We start from the raw sequence: 20,633 nt of genomic DNA on the forward strand, positions 1-20,633 counted from the left end.
AAATAACATTGTATATAGCTATAATCCTGAATGCACTGTAACAAAATAAGAACATACAATTTGAACTGAACTTTTCTAAGTTTTAAATAACAGATTTGGTTGTATGCTCGCATACAAACCTTAGATCTGCATGGTTTAACTTACTATAACAGGAGTTACAAGAAAAATTGAGCCCCAAAACAGAGATATTTCAATGTAGATGCATCAGCAAACAGAGCTTAAATCTGCAACGAGACAAACTGCATTATTACTTCAGCAGAGCCCTGAATGCAGCTTTAACCGACTCTAATACTAATACACACACACTCACACACATGCAGCTTTAATTGGTGATGAATTACAATGTTTAGGATTACAACATGCCTCCTCTTATTGGTTGCCTTGCTAGTAGACTGCACAAATGAAATTCTAATCATACTTTGATTACACACTAGTGCTTGCACAATAGATTCATGTATTTTCTAACAAACAGATATCAGTACTTTAGACAAATCCAGTAGTAGCTTAAGGTTATTTTTGATTGCTGTCACCTCCATAGGGACATTACTTGTTACTAACTCAGGGAACTGAGGTTTGTGGCCTGGGCTTACTGGGCTTACTGGTCCTTTTGCAAGCAGAAATGAATTTGTTGCTTTAATATATTTTTCCCAATTATTGTAATTTCACTGGTTCTCTCATTTTCTCATTCATAAATGCTTGTAATGTGCTTAGGGATATAAAGTGGATGCTTGATTACATCCTGGTGTGCCGACGATCCCAAAATACTTGAGCCCTGACACAGCATTTTACAAAGCATTGTTCTTCATACAGAGAAGCCTGGAATGGCCTTTTTATAACTAAAACTTTGAAATAAAAGTCTTCTAACAATAACCACTCACTGCTTTATAAAATCATTCAGTCTCTATGTCACTTCATCGTTTTGTTTGTGTGTGTATTTTTGACTTTATTAACTAGGAAAACTCAAAACGGTCACCAGCGTAAAAGTAAGTAGAAAATGTTTAATCATTTTCAAGGAAGTGACAGAGCATAGTTTGCAGAGGTCATTCTTTGAGTCGCGTTAACTAAAAAAAAAAAAAAAAAAAAAAAATCTGAACAAGTCAGTTGAGTCCAACAGTTGAGTTTTAGATAATAAAAATAATAATTTTTGGAAAAACTAATGCATAATTCATAATTCAATTCACACAGTTTCACAAGTTTCGCAAATTTATAAATGAAATAAAACATAACATCCCTAATGCAGAGGAAATCTGGGAGGCATCTAGCACACACAATATAAACCGACAGTGTTTACAAACTGTTGAGGTTTTTCTACATTTTTGGGGGTAAAAACCAGGGATGCACACATCCAACTTTTCCTCTCCCAATGAAGATACCCCAACTCAGAGTCTCTGCTGATCCAAGTGCTCTTTTTTCCAAACTTTGAAAGCCTGTGGCCCACCATAACTGAATGAATATACATAATAATGGAAATGAATATTAGAATGACACTGACAAACTGTGGATCAGTCGGACCTGATACAGATCTGATGTATTGGGTCGGTGCATCCCTTGTAAAAAAGCACCTCAAAAACACCTGTAGAGACTAATAAATATATCTACAAACACTGGAGTGAAGGCATTACATGGTGTTTTTTTTAGTCATAAGTTCAGTGAATCTACAGACAACACTAAGGATTCAGTGCTCATTAACACAACAGATACACATCAGTGCAGCAACAGACTTCACTGCTAACCAGCTTTACTATACTGCTGAAGTATCTAAATCACCAGTCTTGACAGTGGTTCATGTATTACTCACATGACAATGATGCCTGTACAAATCACACAACAAAATAATCTAAATGTAAGACAGTCTCTTTGGAGGCAGGAGAAAGCTTTCAGCCTTAGGTCTTAATCGACTGTATGAAAATATTTGATCAAATGTCCAACTGTAATGCCCGAGCATTGGTTATTGAAGTTATTGCTAACAGTGAGAATGAAAGCACGTGCTGGTATCTCATGAAAACAACATGAAAGACCTCAGGACGGTGCTGACGTTTGTGGACCATGACTACATCAGTGAGAACAGACTTTAGAGAGGACAACACAGAAACAGGTTTGCTGGTAAAAGCAGCTGCAAGTTGCTCATGAAGAAATTAATAATAAGTCCATTTGTAAACACTTCACTTCTTTCTGGCATCTACAAAAAATTTTTTTTAAATCTATTCACATTATGAAATTTGCTTTCCTCGAACTACAATCACAGTTTCTCCTGAACTCAATGACAAAGGCACTTTTTAATTTTTAATCAGCTCTTGAGATGATCGTGTTGGCAGTGATGTCGTCCGCATTGGAGGTTACGCCTGCCAACTGAGAAAACAGAAAATCCTGGTTAATGGGTGATTGATCATCTGTTTAGAAAGTCCCACTGATTCCACTGAAAACACCAAAAGCTTCAATGAGCCGCCTTTCACAATAACCTTGTAACAATGTTCCAACAGCAGAACTGTCTTCAGCTTACCTGGGGTCAGAGGTCATATTCTGCTGCACACTGCTGGAGATACCATTCATACAGTTTAGCCTGTGGAGCAAAGTTCACCATGTGAGATTCACAATTCTGATGTTTTGAATTTGACAAATGAAATTGTTCATTTTAAGCTACATTAATTGTTTGGGGTTTTGTTTGCTTGTTTGTTTGTTTTTTGGCCAGTTGAGAGCAGCAGAAAGAGATGAAATCATATCACAGCTGTATTAGCACCTTCGGAAATTGTGGTGGCAAAATATTAGTAGTAATCGGTTAATGAAGTTGTGGGTTTTTTGATCAAAAAAAGCCACCACTAAGGCCACCTTCCGCATGTAGTAATGTGAGCCCTCGAGAATCTAAAAATATCCAGTACTGCAGCTTTAATGTTTGTTCTATCCAAATGAATAAAATACAGTAAGAATCAAACCTTCTTGGTTTTGACAATATCCTGGACATAATCGCTGAACTCTTCCATCGTCCTCTTCTCCTTCTTCGTCAGAGTTTTATGCCTTTGGCTGAGAATGAAGAACATCACAACAATGTTCAATCAGAGTTTCTAGTTTAATCACTTCCTCCATGTGTGTATCTGTGAATAAATGTGTGTGTGTCTCCTTCATAATAAAACACACACTCTCCTTGACAACACGAAAAAGGATCAGCTTTATTTAGACATTTTTCTGAGGGTTCAGGTTATTTATGTTAAGGGATTCATTTTAAATAACCTGGTTCCCATGTAGACTCAGTGGGCACATGTGCATGTGTAGGCTGCAACACTCATCGATTAATTGCTGATTATTTGTGCACAATGTCCCTCAGAACTTCCTACATCCCCAAAATGACGTTAATCTCTGCGTGTGTGAATGTGTGTATTGTACACTTATAACACTTACCCTGCAAAATACTTTGCTAAGAAAAGCAGGAGGTAGCAAAAAGCCCCAAAAATGATCACAAACACTACTTGTCCATCTTCTGGTATCCAGTCCCATAAATACATCACAACTCCCTGTGAGACACACATTGAATGAGACAGTCAGACACATAAGTACACAACTGGTAAGTAAGAAATATTGAATAACATAATATTTTTCTGTACTATAATTTGTCCTATCAGCTGTCACCGTCTTCAAAGCTGTAAAAATCTGACTTGGACTTACTGTGAAGATGGTGAGAGTCCGAGCCGGGCCTTCACCCAACAGCTCCTCCAACTGCTCTTTGGAGAGGGTGTTCACAATGAAACTGAGGATGAAGAGGGCAGGAAGGAAAACGCCCAGAGCTCCACACAAGAAGGAGTGAAAACGGACACTTCTGCTGTAAGTCACGTCAGCCCTGCATGTGCACACAGAAGAAATCTGGCTTTAATATTGTATTTACTGCACCATAATAATATCTGGTGAGTATTATCTCCTCTGTACACATGATACGGTTTATTTGCTTTGTTTTGCATGAAGGAAAATTAGCTTTAGCAATAACTCAAACACAGTATCAGGTCAGACCTGTCCTGATCTAGCCTGCTGCTGATTGTGGAACAAATAAGGTCACAGTCTCTGTCCAGCTGATCCAAAGTCTTCTGTACAGCCTGGTTGATGGTCTTCTCGATGGTCTGACAAACCCCGTCGATCTGGTTCACGCACCTGCTTGGCTAAACAAGACAAAGACTCATAAGTACATCAGTTTTGGAATGAAAGGATAAACATCTCATGCATCTCAAAAAGGGGAAGGTCTGGAAACTTCCACAACAAATCCTGAAGGTATTTTGACTGACAGCCATGTACACTTAGCAGGAAGCGAAGATGCTCTTGCTCAGCGAAAATAAATTGGAGGTCGGGAGGGATGCACAAATCTACCATGCGGAGTAGAGCTTTGCAGTTGTAGATCACAAGATGGCGCAGAAATAACTCAGGACCGGGGCTGCCACTGTCAAAGGCTTCTGATCAAAGGCCATGGTTTACGACCCCTGCTCCCCCCCAACCCCAGAGTGGAGAACTCTCAGTCATCATATTGCAAAATGAATCATCCTGTTCCTAGCCATCAAGAGCTACCAGGAACCTGGAGTGGAAAATTTACATTCAAAGATAATCAATGGCTGCTCAACTCCAAGGATGGCAGAGAGCTTTAAATCCAGACCCAAGATCTGAGGAAAACACTCCTGATCAAACTGGAGGTGAAAACTAAAAGCATGAAGATTTCAAGTGGAATAGCTTCAATTTTATATAAACTACATGTTGCAAAATAACCAGCACAAGAACAAACAGTTTATTTACCTTCTGTGGGTTGGGGATGTATATTGTTGGCATCTCAAAACCACACTTATTGAGACCTGGACGGCGACACAGTTCCTGGACTATCTGCATCATCACCCTCTGCCAAAAAGCAAAAAAATGGTTCTTTCCACCGGTTGTAACTTGACTTTCTTGGAGTGAAAGCAATCAAATAATGTAAAAATTTATATATTAAGTCAGCTTGCCTGTCTGTCAGTTTCCTTCCCAGCTTCATCTGCCTTGCTGAGGTAGAACAACAGTTTGTCTCCACATTTCTCACTCAGATTCTCCACGATGTTGAGTGTGCGTTTGCAAAGAGCCTGGCCCATTGGGTCGAAGAACACAAATATCAAGTCGGACTGTTCTCCTGCATGGGAAAAAAACAAAACAAAAAAACAACCATCAATTTGAGAAACGCAACATCTTTGTTCAACAGCACTGGAGTGACAACCTGGAGCTGTCAAGACATACCCAACCAGGTGATGGCCCTGTTGACATCAAAAGGGTAAATCATGTCCCCGTCCACCAAACCTGGAGTGTCCACAAATGTCACAAGGCTGAACTTCTTCTGCTTGGAGGTGGAGATCTCAGCAGACAGGTAGTCCGTGACACCTGCAATATACAGATACTGTGTGTGTACAGGTGCTTCCTTCAAGAAAGATTCATAGTAACACAGATGCTAAATAAAAAGTTGAGTCCATTGTAGGAAGCTGTCACCTCCAATGACTTTATTATTATTATGGACTGGAAACTGCAGTACAGTCGATACTTGGAGACCTGAGGGAGCCCGGTGACATTAAAGACCAAGAAAACGACTTTTTTGTGCTTTCAGCTTTACAGAAATTCTGCATTTGTAGTCAAAACTGCAAAAATGGTCCTGATAAAGATGTGTACGTTGGCTGTGGACGTGCATACAAGAATACAAATCTTGGTAAATTCTAGTTGTGATAACCACCAGCAGCTGCGGCCACACCCTCACAGATTCAACTTCGATTTTAAGACTTGAAAACATTTGTTACGTCTCAGTTTTCTCACCGTCCGCTCTGCGGAGAGATCTGTTGTCATGGTTACACACAACAGCTCTTCAACTGGCAGCTTTAGCGCGGGGCGTGGGACATAAAGCTAGCCAGTGAAGAACGACTGTGAGGCAACGCACTGAGAGGTTACGATACTCCACCACACATGAACCTGAACCCCCTCCCCAATCCACCCCACCCTTCTTAAACCCAGACTCTGTGCACCAGAACAGCATCACTATTGAGACATACCCCCCAACTACTGACTAAATAAACCCCACCCCATCCTCTCTCTACACACACACACACACACAGAGGCCTGGGATGACACTGAGGCTGTTTCATAGGAAGAGGCAGGTGCTAATAGCCAGCACAAATCACACACTTGTGCTGCAGTGAGCAGGACCACTGCTGCTGTGGCACATTAGCATTCCCTTACATCAGCGTGGCCACAATATCAATAATCTGCCGACTATCACACGTCTTAAAAGTACATTCCCACTGTCTAGCAACACTAAGACATCCCTGTTACGCGAAAGTTGGCTAAGGCTTTCATAGGATAAGCATTTATATCAACAGAACATATATAAACATATATATATGCAGATATCATCAAGTACCTTCATGTTAGATCTCTTCAAGGCTGCTAGTGTATAATTCGGCATGAACAGGTATGCATCTTTTCATTACTAAAAGGACAAAAACTAGCAATTATGCAACTTCATTTAAGAATCAAATCGATCACACAGCCTTGATACGGACATATTCATCCACTCTAACTTATTAAAGTCCTCTGAGTCTCCTGAAAGGTGAAAAGGAAACTGGAGCGATACTCGCCGATGAGTGCTAAGTTCCTCAAGTGACTGTAACTGAGAAGGCTACACTGGAAATCCTGTGCACAAAGAAAAGGGCAAAGGCTGCAATAAATGCTGCATTGACCAAGACTTGCTGGATGAAACAGATCAAACCAAAATGAAAACAGGTAAAAAACACAGCCAGAAATCTTTGCACATATTCTAAACTCTTGACAACAGGTTGATAAGATGAAGACAAAATGACACAGTTAAATATCCCGTATGCAAGTCTAAATCAACATTAAGAAGTATCTCCAAGCATATCCCAAAGCAGATCAAACTGTAACTGTATGAAAAGCAGCTGCTCCGACGTAAGGATATATGGTGCTTTTCTGATGAGTCATCCTCAGTCGCTGTGACAGGTAAACAAATGCCTGATATAGTGTATTTCCAGAGGCAGCGATGAAGTTCAAATAAAAAAGCCTGCTTGTATTTCAGCAGCAGACCGTTGGCGTTGTGAGGCTCAGGCCTGCAGACTGGAGCTGTTGCTGCTGGAGTCTGGGCTGTGCCGTCTCTAATGGCTGTGACATTTCTCAGCAGCTCCTCCTGACTCCACTGCACTGCTGTCGATGGGGCGTGTGACTCACACGCCATACCGTGAGAGCTCCAGCCCGCACCCAGTGAACCCTCACTCTCTATACGCTCGCTGTCAAACCACACACATACATTATGTGCACCCCCCCCCCCCCCCCCCCCCCACACTGATGCTCCCACTCAGACAGCAGGCACACCCAGACTTTCTGCACGACCACCACAACATCCAGAGGCTCCAGACCACTTCTGACGCACAGAGAGCTGAGACCAGTTCTCTTAAAACAATATGCCACTAATTGCATCTTTTTTTTTTCTCAATGTGAAAGTAATCTAAACTCACATGTCTACGAAACAAATGCGATGAGAAGCGAACAGGAGTCTGGTCTGATTTACAACAAAAACCTGATATATCGAGGCTATGACTCAGTGTTGAGTCATCAAGGTGAAACACTTAAACTCGACCTCAAATTGCAAAAGACAAGCCTGAACTGTGATAGCGAGAAATGCATCAATAACTTATGGTTTCTCCACATGAGCAACACACGGTGTTGAACAGGCAGGATTCCTGTTGATGTTATGGATGAAATTGAAATTGAGATTGCTTTATTTAAAAATAACAAAATGCTCAACTTGTGGAAGAATTGGCCAACTGTCAAATTCATACTCCAAACAATAGGGGGCAGCATACCAGAAAGTCGTGGTGTCCACTGCAATTGTAAGAAACAAAGAAATTTACACTTGAGTCCCTCCTCCCCCCTCCGCTTCCCCTGTGCTAAAGTTGGACTGGCCATCAGGCAGAACAAATCCCGGTGGACCCTCAAAAAATCCATTAAGTTTTTAGCAGCCTCCTCTGTGCACCTGTTATTCAAGGTGTGCATGAGAGCGTGCTGCGTGTCTGTTCTGGGGCTGGACTTAGTGGCCAATTGCAACGTTGATCTAACATTTACTTGGATAACTCTAACCTCAGCATAGGACAGTTGTTGACATGTTGCCGGACCTCAATAGATTGGGGAATAATGTTTTCCACACAGGTTTATCTTGCAATATTATTATGCACTCGCACGACAGTTTCTCACCCAGTTTGCCCAGTCAGAAAAACAGGGAAGATGTAGTGGAGACAGGAGTAGAAGATGAGCCACGAGAGGTCGAGGAACGTGTGGAGAGCAGCCAGAGAATGAGCATCAGTTGATCAGTTTGAGGAAAGAGAGGAGGAATGTTGCAGACAGAGGACGGCTGCAACAAAGGGTTATAACCTACTCGCAGTTAATAATTCTTCATCCTCTTATGTTGGATTGAGGGCAGACTGGACGATACAGTGACTCATTATCGCCTCTTGAGATACAAAATGGTACTACGAGACATACTGGGGCTAGCTGGTTAACATGCTAATTTCAGAAGATATCTCTGCAACGCAATACACGGACGTCTTTGAAATAACATCAAATCTATTATTTCTTCACATCCTGTTAAAAATCTTAGTTAATTTTTGATCTTTTTTTAAAGCAAAATATTTACATATTGCCCCTTTAAGTGTTTAAACTGAGTCTGTAACGTACACTTACATGAGCTGCTTCCAGAAGCAAATATTCATGGGCCACACAGCAGAGCACTATCTCAAACCTCAAAGGAACCAATCTCTGTCTGCAGCTCATGATTACATTCATCTGCTGTTCACTAGTCCTGTGGTGCTCTTGGACTAATGCTGCATCTCCCTGATGTTCCAGCAAATTTTAACACTTTACCCTCTCTTTGCATCCTTTGATGTTTTTCGTCACGATGCCAACAAAAGAAAAATATCAGTAGAAACCACAACCACACGCGTTTCTTTAGCGCAAACACACACACACACACACATCGCATTAACCTGAGTTTGTAGACCGTGCTGTGCACTGAGACTGCAGAGCTGATTTTATCATTGTAATAAAAGGAGTTTCAATATCAAAGGGAGGAAGCTGCAAAGCCACCAGATTTAGTGATTTTCCTCACAAGGAATACATTAAACATGTACTAACCTTTTTTTATTAATGAAAGATCTTTAGAAATGTTTCTGCTGCGTGATGCATCACATTAGGAGCTGTGCAAATCTGTGCATACATGCACCCGATCTACACTCTACACTCTCTCTATAATGATTAATTTAGGAAAATAAAAATTGGGTACAGGATAAGTAGAGTGGAGAGGCCTGGCTTTTCTCTTAGCAGCAATATTACTGCATGCCAAGAACCACTGCAAATAGTGCAAGTGGTGCACTTTTTAGATACCCATTATGAGTTTCTGATGCTATAACAAGACGACAAGTCTTACCTTTGAACTCAAGGAGGGGTCGAAAGTGCGGGTAGAGATGTAGCGTCGCATTCCCCTGTGAGAAAGGAGAAAGGATAATGTGAGAAAGAACCTGATGAGACAAATATTAATCGGCAGTTTTGCCCAACCCTCTAGTAAAGAGTCCTCCCTCCTCTCAGCACTTCGCTCTCAGTCTTGTGCTGCAGCTCAGTACACTGGCTTTAAGCTCTTCCTGTACATAGGAGATAATCCTTCCACTCTGCAGTCCTGCACTACAAATATATTATTCATCTTCATCACCTTCACCACGGCAGGGTATGAACAGAGAGGCAGAGTGAAAGGATGAGAGAAGTCGGAGAGACAGGTGTCTCCTGAGCCTGTTTATATGCTGCAAAGATGCCTCTTTGTGCGTGTGTGTCTATACAACAAAGCGCCTCACTGGAGCAGCATACAGAATGAGAAATCACCACTGACTGAGGGAGTGCCTTCCATTCACCCTGACATCGAACGCTTCGTCAACCTTTATGACTGGCTGCAGCTTCATTTCCCATTACTGAGGTTAAAAATTCAAAAATCCCTCATCCACAAACCTCAGAAAGAGAAGTGCTGTCTGAATATGAAACACTGTTGGTTTACAAACGCTGAGAAGATTTGTTTGAAAGCAGTGAAATGGAGATTTTTCATCAGATCTCATACGTTACGTAACAGTGCAGGAAATGTTGGCTGTTTTAATGTTGTTCTTACCGTCAGTGATTCTCTTTTGCGACCACTTGTGATGAAGGTAAACCCCTGCGTTTCAATGGCGACGCCTGTTTTCTGTATGTGCTCTTCAACGTACCTTCAAATCCAGTGAAAGTGAAAAACACACTTCATTACTCCTCAGTACACAAAGCGACGTCTTCATATTGTATTACTTTGTCCAAAAGACATTCAGTTTATTATGATATGAAGCAGTTAAAAGTTGCAAATCCTCACATTTGAGAGGCTCAAAGTCAGTGTTCCTCCTTGATAAATTACCATAACAAATAATTGACTATACAATTTTAAATTAATTTTCTATCAACTAACCAATTAATTGTTTAATCATTTCAGCACTCATTCCAATAACCCTGAGCCTGGTACCTGTGTAAAAGGTCAGTTTGTGAACCTGTGATCTGGGGTGTTTTTCTTAAACAATAAGCAGCACACTGTAAAATAAGAAAGACCTATTTAAAATTTACAGGCAGCCTGATTGAACAGCCTTGTATACTCTCATCTCCTCAAATACAACAGTTCTCTTTATTAATGATAAATGTGAGAACAATTAAGATTAACTTCTGAAACATTTGTATGAGACGAGAATCTAACATGCTGCTTTATTTTACAGTATACATATTTTATAGATGTTAATCATAACAGTGAAAATTGCACTAATTTTCACTGTTATGATGTTATGATTCCTCTCAGAATATCTTCTCCCCTCTTTCCATAGCTTGTTTCTGCAAGAGGTTTTTTTTGTCAAAACACTAAACTGGCATGCAAGAGGACAAACTAGTCCTACTCGTGTTTCTCTGTCACCTTTGTAAATGCTGCAAATAAACATCTCCTGTGGTAAAACTGCTGAACCGCTCTCAAACCACACAAAGCACTTTTTAAAAGTCATGTGTGAAGACCATACTCCTGTCACCAAACTCTCATCCACACATGGAGCAGAGCATGTGATGGTCAGGCAGCCTGGCACAGCTGAATGGTAAAAGAGATCCCATTAAAAATAGGATGCATTACCAATTGATGAAGGAGCTCTTCCCTGCAGAGTGGTTACCCATTATCATCACGATGATTTTCTTTCTGGGAGGCAGGAGCCGGAGTCCAAGGCTGTTGGCAATCTTCACCAGGCCTGAAGTACATGAAGTAAGCAGGTCATGTAGGTTTAAACTGGCCTTAGATGTAATAAATAAGTAAAAGTAACACCTTATTTTGCAGTTTATTTCAAATCATTTTCAAGGAAGTTCCCTGGAGAGAACTTAGTAATTTGGTAAAAAAGTGCAGGGAAAATGGAGACAGTGTTTTCGTCAGTGCTGAGCCGGTTTTCTGAACATGCAAATATGTCCTGCCCTGCTTTGTCTGCAGAGGGGCATAGAACTGAATATATATGATAAACAAGGTTAACCATTTCAATCATTCTTTTAAAAAAACATGAAAGAATGCGAAACATTCTTCAGTTCCAGCCTCACAAATGAGAGAATTTGCTGTTTTTCTTTATCACGTATCATTGTGAACTGAATATTGTTTGAGTTTAGACTGGTGGTCAAACAAAACGAGACATTTAAAAATGTCACTTTGCCATTTCTTTTTTTTTTTTCACAAAAAAAAAAATATTCATAGAGAATGATCTGCCCCAAAATTGAATGGGCTCTTCCCAGACCCAGGCCCCATCCTTCCACCAGGTTTGGTGCAAATCAGTTCAGTACTTTCTGAGTAATCAAACAATCAAACATGGGTGAACACATAACCTCCTTGGCAAAGGTGATAATAAACCTATAAAATTAAGTGCAAAAAAAAAAACTGGAGCTAAGGGGACAAAGTTCAAATTTACCCTCTACTGTTATTTTGTCTGTTTAATAATCTCGCATTATTTTCTAAGAATCCAGAACAATCTGTTGTTACTGAAGTGAACCAGCTACAATTAAACAGTTGCACTGTAATAACTATGACATGACACATGGTAAGGCACCTCTTTACAGTGCTGTAAGAGCAAAGTCCGCACACACACACACACACACATCAAGTGAAGCAATGGGACTTATAATCCGTCCATGCACAGTAAAACAAAATTATTGTTGAGGACAATAACTAAAATTTTATGTGATTCAGGTTTAGATCCATTGCGCTGCAGAGGAGCCACAGCCCAGTTCAATGTCATGTGTTTGACACTGACAGCTGCTGCTGCTCACCGCCTCCGACTGTACACATTCGCCCAGCAACATTTCACTGTTAGGTTCAACACAAACTTCAGCCTGAGTCCCACTAACCACTGAGTTGCATAACACCACAACTAGGCGCGTGTATGTGTGTGTTTCTGGTTTGTGGTCCTAACGTTGACTCGTATTGATCCCGGTTATTGATTATTTACCGTTTTCGCTGTCGACATACAAACTGTGACATTCTTTCAGGATCCGTTCACTGGGTGTGGTGATAGCAGACTCCAGGGGGTTTGCCACAGACCGGGGTTTTCTGGACGACATTGTGATCCCGGCCACCAGATACCTCTCAGCTGTTTCCTTAAAACCACCAGGGGGAAGAGTTTCAGGGTTGCACCGAGACTTTTCCTGTGCGGATGAAGCGCCCCCCTGCGGTCAAAGTTTGATAGGACACCGGGGACTGATTGGTTTGGATCATGACCCTATATTGAAAATACACCAAACCTGATTTTAATTACATTAGGCTTCTACTACCCTGATACAGCTGTGGAAAAAGTATTCAGATTCTTAATTGCTCAAGTAGGTGGAGTACACCTGCCTTAGAAATGTACTTAAGCACAGTTCTTGAGTGAATGTGTTGAATGTACTGAGTTTTTTCCACCACTGTTATTATGTTATTATATGTTCACAGAAAACCTGAATTCTTATTTGCTCATTGACACTTTGTCCATGATTACATGCATCACTGTATGCTACTCTAACCATCATCTGTCCAAGCGGGACTGTGCAATACACACACACACACACACACACACACACACACACACATATATATATATATTGTAAATATGCTTTTTTTTTTTACAGTGTTTCTTGTACTTGAGTTGCATGCACACTTCTTGTTTTTCTGCACTTTATCCATATTTCCTGTTTTGCTTGTGAGCTGCCAAACAAGTGAATTTCCCCGTTGTGGGATCAGTAAAGTTTTATTTTATCTTATCTCATCTTATTTTATCTTATATTGGCCATTTAAAAGAAAAGTCCACCAAAAAAACAAAATTATGTCGTTAATTATGACGAGTGTATGTCATGATGTCACAAACATAAAAGTGCCCAACCCATGAGGTCTTTCAACTAGAAGACGACATGTAGAGATTGAACATATTTTAGTAAAAAGTACAGGCCTTAAATTATCATACAATGGGTAATAAAAAACTTTGTCTTCAGTCTCACATGAATTATTTAAAAAGAAAACAACAAAGCCAAGTCCTGATTTTTGACTTTTGGTTAAAGTCTGTTTCATGCTAGGATCTATGCTACAAGTGTCAGTGTTATGAAGCAAAATGTTCATAATGTAGATGAAAACAATGTGTATAATAAAGTCAGTGTTATTCCATCACATCATCAGCTGAATGGATGGTATCGTCACATACACCCACTCGCAGGCTAGATTTACAGACTTGTACTTTTGGTGTGTAAGCTCAACATTTTTTGTTTGATATCATGTCCTAGTGATTTTTATTTGGATGGACCGCCTCTCGCTGTGATTCACACAGTGTTCCTGTGTGAATCACACAGAAACACTGGAGCTGCAACAATCACTGCCACATGAGTGTTTCTTTTATCAGCTGTCTGTGGAGCAGCTCCAGGATCTGTGTGCATGTGACTTCATCACATCGCTCTGTCTGCTGCTCACAGAGTGTGAGCAAATTCTCAGAGGCTCTTACAGGATTAAAAGTTTTTGTCCAGTAAACTGCTCAACTCTTTGGGTCATGCATGCAGGACAGTGTGTCCTTTAAAAGCCTCATGGTAGCTATGCACTGATGCTGGCAGCAGTTTAAAGCAAGAGAGAGTTTTTCAACCATTAATGTGAACAAATAAAGTTATAAAAGGCCACAGTGAACTGAAAAATACATTCACTTTAATAGAATTTTACAGGGTTAGAAATCAATTTTGATTTTAATTTAAAAAGTGGGTTGAAAGTGCTTAATTTAAGCTATTAATATGTTTAAACATTCATTTTTAAATAAGATAACTTATTGTTGTTGCTCTTCCAACAATCAGAACATGCTAAACAAAGCACACTGTTGAGCAACTGAAGTTACTATTTCAGGGCAGTTGTATGAATCTCCCTGTACTCTAGGAGTCTACACTCCTCCGCTGATGATAATCTTTTCTGGCATATGAATGAAAAACATTAGGCACAAATTTGTAGGAAGGTCAGAACTAATATATTTTGAAATAATCTTTAAGAACCTGTGGGCATGAAAACAGACTCTCCAAAGGCATATCAGGTCAATTGTGTGTCCTATTGTTCAGTTTTAGACAACAAAGGGTCAACATTAATTCAGTATTTGGGTCAGCAATCCCTCCATAACCCAAGGGTAAGGCTCAGCAGCATGCAGGAATGTGCTTCAAGGAGTTAATGAGTCTCCCCCTTGGGGCTGAGATCATGTGCTGCACCTTACAACAGGCTGCCATTATGCAACTGCCTCGACTGAAGTGGAACATCCATTATAAATGGTTTATTCAAACATCATTTTACGGCAGCTTCCAAAATGAACTTCAATGAGGGATCTGCGGAATCAAAGAAAGAGGTAAGGTCTTTAAAAAAAAAAAGAATCCAGCAGCTTGATTTGATTTGATTTACCTGCTGAATAAAGTTTTAATTAAACTCTTTCATGTTTTTATTTTATTGTGGGGGGCGGCTTTGTGAACTGTAGTAGGACAATATCCGTGCATTTTTTTTCTTTTCTTTTTCTGGAACCAATGAGAGCAGCATGACTATGGGTGGACGTTACGCATTTTTACTCCTCAACAAAGGTACATCTAACCATTTATCATTTATCACTGCTTTTCTCAACACTTAATTAAGCGCCACAGTTTTCGATTAGAGTCGCAGATTTTACAAACCACAGGAGAAGGCTGATGCCTTACTCAGTTTGAGGTTAATAGAGATGAGATAATGTACGTGGGGTAGTTAGTCTGACAGGCAGGTGCCTGAGAAGCATCCTGGAGTGTAGTCATGGCAGATGACTGGGTTTTAATTTGTTTCATTGATTTTATACTTATACACTTTTGCCCATAATGTTGGAATAAAATATATTTTACCTCTTCTCATGAAATGATTGTGACTGTGATTTATTCTTCATAGATAAAGTGTCTTCTCAAAACTTTTTTGTTCTACAGTCAGTCTCTTCCAATGTGATAACTGATGTGTATAAATAGCAATAAAAAGGGGAAGGTGTCTGAAAACAAAATTATTCTAACTTTATGGGCAACAGTGTATGTATACATCTAAATCTGATAGTGATTTTTTTTCTCTCGTTATAACTGATAATCTGTGCGCGCGAGGTTCCATAGAAAAAAGATGTCACACGTGATCAAATGTGATCTAAATTATATGGCACTACTTTCTAAGAAGGACTATTATCTAACTGAGCTGGCTTTATTAATAGTTAATAAATTATTTATTTATGCTTTATAGATGAGTGAGAGGCCATCAATAAGAACACGTTTTGGGTTGCCAACTTGGGAAGAACCCGTCCGGTTGGTGTTTCTCCTTAGTATTTGGTAATAATGGAGTTGTAAATGTTGCCAAGCCATTAACACTGATTGGTTTCTCACTTTCTAATAATCCATGATGTCTTTAGTTATAAACAAACAGGTCATCTGGAGGAGGATAAAAACACCAACCACTTATAAACCCCAGATAAAGCCTTAAGTTGTACAGTTTCGTCCATCCTGCAGAAATAACTGAACTGTTTTCTTATCCCCACTCAAACCATTCACCATTGAAACTGTAGCTGCTGCAGTTTTCACCAACTGCTCTTATAAACTTTGAGACATAGGGGGAGCCAGCACTTAGCATATACAGAAACAGAAAGTCTAAAAATATATGACCGTAAATAACAACAAAAATGAATGAATTTTTTTGTGAAAAAACAGTTTTTACACAAATGATCTCTCTCAAATGATTAAATATTCAGTGATCTACTGTCTGAAGTCTGTCTGAGTTTCTCCCCGCCTCCCTTAGGCCAAGACTCTTTGTACAAGGGTGCAAGAAAGGTAAAGTTATGCACACTGAATTTAACCAGCATTCATATGTTTTTATTTAATTTAATGATTGCCCGGAAATGCAGCCAGTTTTAGGCAACATGCTTCTTCTGGCCTGGATAGATGGACGACCCTTCTTTCTTTCTTTCGGAGAGATAAAACCGGTCTGAATCCAGGGTTTTCATGCAACTGCAGCGCCGTGAAATCTCGATAAACACGGAATAATACAGTCGATTCTCCTCACCCCGCGGTCACTTCATAACAACAGATGAACTGTATTTATCCTCCGGATAAAACTCATCCTCCCGTCAAGTTTAGGTTTCCTGTTGAGAGGAGACTCTTTACGTGTGGGATGTTCTTCTGCGCGCAAGCCACAAACAATATATAATATATCCGACTAATAATACTTTGAGGGAGAAAAAAAGAAGATAAAAATAGGGGGAGAAAATCAGCGACAAAATGCCAAAAGAACATCTGGATGAATATCAGCCTCTGCTTGTTAAAGAAATCAAAGACAGAAAGCGGCCAAAGGTATGTGGAGTTTTAAACGCAAACTGGCTGATCAGATGCAGCTTTGTTTACCCTCCGTGATCATGTGAAATTGTTTGTTTTGAACGAGTTGTTTCTTCTGTGTCTCTGTTTTGTTTGTTTTTTGTTTTTGCAGCTTCCAAATAAATCGCTTCTGCTGGCTGCCTGTGCAGCTTGCATAGGGGGAACCTTTCAGTATGGATATAATATATCTGTCATCAACGCGCCCACAATGGTAATGAGCCTACTGCCTCTCACTGGACATATTTCTGCACAACTGTTTTAATGTAGATAATTTAATTACTAACAGTTATAATGATGTTATGAACGGAAAGTGGCAAGAGCAATGTCTTAACCTGAAAGATGCACTACAACATAGTGGTATGATGTACAGCACACCAGTGTAGTATTTATGCAGAGTGCATGAGTGTGGACATTTTAGGAGTCATGGAGTTACACAACTGTGCTGTAACCTGCTTTATGTGCATTTTGTGTGTGTGTGTGTTTTTGTCTTCTTTCATCTCCAGTATGTGCATAAATTCATCAACCAGACCTGGAGGGAACGTTACCAAACTGACATATCAGAAGATCTTCTCACTCTGCTTTGGTCCACTATTGTGTCTATTTTCACCTTAGGAGGACTCATAGGAGTAACGATTGGTGGGACATTGTCTATGAAGCTGGGGAGGTATGGGCACAAAATATGTATATTGGCAAAATGGTTGTCTTACTTTTTGCTTTCTGTGTGAAAGATTTACCATTGTAATGTTTTTTGTTTGTTTGTTTGTTTGTTTGTTTGTTTTCAGGAAAGGGACACTGTTGACCAATAACATATTTGCATTAGCAGCTGCTCTGCTGTTGGGTCTGAGTTATCCTACAGGATTCTTTGAGTTACTCATAGTTGGACGTCTTCTCACTGGAATAAATGCAGGTAATAAAAGGCTTCACTTTACATTTGTTTTGAACGTTACGAGTCAAACTTTTGAAACTTGGCTTTAATCGTGTTTTGTTTTCACAGGCATTGCCATTTGTGTTCAACCTTTGTATTTGGGGGAAATAGCTCCAACTGCATTTCGTGGCACCATGGGAATGGGAACCTCGATTTTCATCACTGGTGGGATCTTGACTGGACAAGTGATTGGCCTCAAGTAAACACTGAACACTTTTAATTTTTCACCAGAATGTGTTCACGTCATAAGACATTTCATGTCATGAAAAAAGGATTCTGATCAGGCTTTTTGTTTTTGTGTGCGTGTGATTTTACAGAGAACTCCTGGGCAGAGAAGAGTACTGGCCCATCTTGCTCTCCACCACATGTATCCCCGCGATCCTGCAGCTCTTGATCTTGCCCTGGTTCCCAGAGAGCCCGCGCTACCTGCTCATTGACAAAGGAGACGATGAAGGGTGCAAGAAAGGTAAAGTGACGCTGCAGCTGCTGCACCAATTTTCTCCATGATAGCTTATTTTTGCCATGCAAAGATTGATTTAGTGCACATGACAGCGTAGTTAAAAAGACTGTGGACTCCCTTTGTCTGGGATCACCAGAGGCAGAGACATTTGTCTACATGGATGTGAGTTCAAGCATGTGATTACAATCTGGTAATCGCACAGTGATGTGAAAAGAAACTGGTCTGACGCTGGAAACCTTTTGATAGGATTCTCAAGATCACCCTGTAGCCTGATCAGATGAGAAGAATGAATGACTACAATTACCAAGTGTGTTTTCCTGTCTGCAGCCCTGAAGCAACTGCACGGTATAGCTGGCTGTGACGGTGAACAGGAGGATATTATGAAGGAGAGGAATAATTTATCAGGTTTCCAGGCCAAGAAACCCTGGGAGCTCTTTACTGATCGCAGTGTGCGCTGGCAGCTTCTCACCATCATGCTACTCAACGCTGCGCAACAGCTGAATGGCATCAATGCTGTATGTGCATGTTGATATACATACTTGTCCTGCTGTCTCTCAGAAAGTTGAATCTATTCCTCAATTTCTATACTGACAAAAAGATGAAATAGGTTTATTCAAAAAAGGAAATGTTCATGTTTTTTAATTTATAATTCAGTTTTCTTGTCTATATTTCCTGTAGATTTACTTTTACGCAGATTACGTGTTCAAACAATCTGGTATTCCCAACGATAAAATACCGTATGTGACAGTCGGTACTGGAGCCTGTGAATGCATCACTGCTTTAACATGTGTAAGTATGAGTTTTTAAGTATAATGCTGCAATGAACCGTGCACACAATTCTGATGTGATGTCTTATATAAATATAGAAAAGAATAGCACAAGAACATATGACATGTTAAATGTAGTGTAAAGGAAACATAAAACACAGTAAAGATGTTTTTTGTTGTTTTTGTGACTAAATAACTGAAACAGGGCATAACATGTTCAACTAAAATACTGTGCAACAGGGTCTGACAGAACAAACTGACAATATCCCATGAAAGGTCAGAGTAAAACTCAAAGAAAATGGTTCCCTGGAGTCTTCTTGGTCTTGTGACATGCTGTGTGTCTCACAGGGTATGCTCATTGACTGCCTGGGAAGGAAAGTGCTCATCACTGGAGGATACACACTGATGAGTATCTGCTGCATTTTATTCACGCTGACGCTCACTTTTCAGGTAATTAATCTCAAGACCAAATGTGGTTAAAAAAATAAATAAAATGGAAGCATTGTTTCATGCATTTGTATGTTATTCCTGGTTTGTGTTAACATTTCTTTTGTGTGATTTCCTTCATCTCAGGATGCCAGCCCAGTTTTTCCATACTTGAGCATGGCATGTGTCTTTGCTTTTATCCTGAGTTTTGGCTTAGGACCAGGTAACTGACTGAATTAGTAACTTTCTTTCCTCCAGTGAAGACTGCTGTTACACAATGGTAATAACTAACAGTGATTTCTTTTGTTGTTTCTTTTTCTGCGAAGGTGGCGTGACTAACATCTTAACCACTGAACTATTCACACAAACCACACGCCCCGCAGCATACATGATCGCAGGGTCAGTGAACTGGATCAGCTTCTTCTTCATTGGCCTGGTCTTTCCTTTTATTGTGGTAGGTGTGCAAAATGATTGGCGATAAATCTTCATCTCTCTGGTACATTTAAAGTAAAGAAAGAAGACTTAAAATCTTGGATATTTGAAAGAATTGGTCTTGCTTGTGTTTTATTCGCACAGATCGGGCTGCAACAGTACTGTTTCCTGGTGTTCTTGGCCATCTGCTCCTCAGTGGCAATATACATTTTCCTCGTTGTCCCCGAAACCAAGAGCAAAACCTTCCTCGAAATCCAGAATGCGTTCCAGTCCTCCAATAACAGAAAGGCCTGTGGCGCTGATGGTGCAGGAACGACACTGCTGTCAACTTCTATATGACGTGCAACCCATGACTCTGGGGTCAAGCAATCAAAGCTTTTTTATGCCTCACAACATTTATGTCACAAATATAAGTAATTACAGTGATGTTTTTTGTTGTTGTTGTTCTGATAGTTTTCAATAAAGATCACTTTATGAAAGGCAATTCATTCGTCATGGTGTTTATACCATTTAAGCTGTCTGATGTTTCAGTATTAATCACCAGCCTAACCTTTCAGCATGGCATGTGACCTGCAGAACAAAGGGATCATTGAAGCATGTGAGAGCGAGAAAGGCTCCACAAAAATATCATGCATGTATTTTCAGGGGTGGTAAGAGTATTAGAACA

General features: G+C 40.1%; 2 protein-coding genes across 2 annotated transcripts; one reads left to right on the forward strand and one right to left on the reverse strand.

The window, feature by feature from the left end:
• Positions 1-1,024: 1,024 nt before the first annotated feature.
• Positions 1,025-12,703, reverse strand: si:dkey-98f17.5 (uncharacterized protein LOC569123 homolog). Its single transcript, XM_041041420.1, has 13 exons — positions 12,561-12,703; positions 11,213-11,324; positions 10,193-10,286; positions 9,470-9,524; positions 5,233-5,373; positions 4,968-5,128; positions 4,765-4,863; positions 3,997-4,142; positions 3,658-3,829; positions 3,394-3,506; positions 2,931-3,018; positions 2,501-2,560; positions 1,025-2,349 (listed from the first exon to the last, which is right to left on the reverse strand). Exons 1-12 carry the CDS (start codon positions 12,670-12,672, stop codon positions 2,507-2,509), a joined length of 1,347 nt encoding a protein of 448 aa, XP_040897354.1. The 5' UTR covers positions 12,673-12,703; the 3' UTR covers positions 1,025-2,349; positions 2,501-2,506.
• A 4,160-nt stretch (positions 12,704-16,863) lies between these two features.
• slc2a11b (solute carrier family 2 member 11b) lies at positions 16,864-20,305 on the forward strand. Its single transcript, XM_041042403.1, has 12 exons — positions 16,864-16,935; positions 17,069-17,167; positions 17,460-17,620; positions 17,739-17,863; positions 17,951-18,080; positions 18,199-18,347; positions 18,669-18,856; positions 19,020-19,130; positions 19,457-19,558; positions 19,682-19,757; positions 19,861-19,988; positions 20,111-20,305. The coding sequence occupies exons 1-12, from the start codon at positions 16,864-16,866 to the stop codon at positions 20,303-20,305; spliced, it is 1,536 nt and encodes a 511-aa protein (XP_040898337.1).
• The last annotated feature ends 328 nt before the right edge of the window (positions 20,306-20,633 follow it).

Source organism: Toxotes jaculatrix, chromosome 7, assembly GCF_017976425.1.
Source record: "Toxotes jaculatrix isolate fToxJac2 chromosome 7, fToxJac2.pri, whole genome shotgun sequence".
In the NCBI taxonomy this organism is placed as follows: domain Eukaryota; kingdom Metazoa; phylum Chordata; class Actinopteri; family Toxotidae; genus Toxotes; species Toxotes jaculatrix.

What these genes read in the sequence shown, in the direction of transcription:
- si:dkey-98f17.5 (XM_041041420.1), bottom strand. Translation starts at nt 12,672, where the DNA reads ATGTCGTCCAGAAAACCCCGGTCTGTGGCAAACCCCCTGGAGTCTGCT. An exon ending in AAGAGCTCCTTCATCAATTG is followed by an intron (nt 10,287 to 11,212) that starts GTAATGCATCCT and finishes CTGGATTTGAAG; the next exon opens with GTACGTTGAAGAGCACATAC. An exon ending in CAGGGCCATCACCTGGTTGG is followed by an intron (nt 5,129 to 5,232) that starts GTATGTCTTGAC and finishes TTTCCCATGCAG; the next exon opens with GAGAACAGTCCGACTTGATA.
- slc2a11b (XM_041042403.1), top strand. Translation starts at nt 16,864, where the DNA reads ATGCCAAAAGAACATCTGGATGAATATCAGCCTCTGCTTGTTAAAGAA. An exon ending in AGCTGAATGGCATCAATGCT is followed by an intron (nt 18,857 to 19,019) that starts GTATGTGCATGT and finishes TATTTCCTGTAG; the next exon opens with ATTTACTTTTACGCAGATTA. An exon ending in GAGTTTTGGCTTAGGACCAG is followed by an intron (nt 19,758 to 19,860) that starts GTAACTGACTGA and finishes TTTTCTGCGAAG; the next exon opens with GTGGCGTGACTAACATCTTA.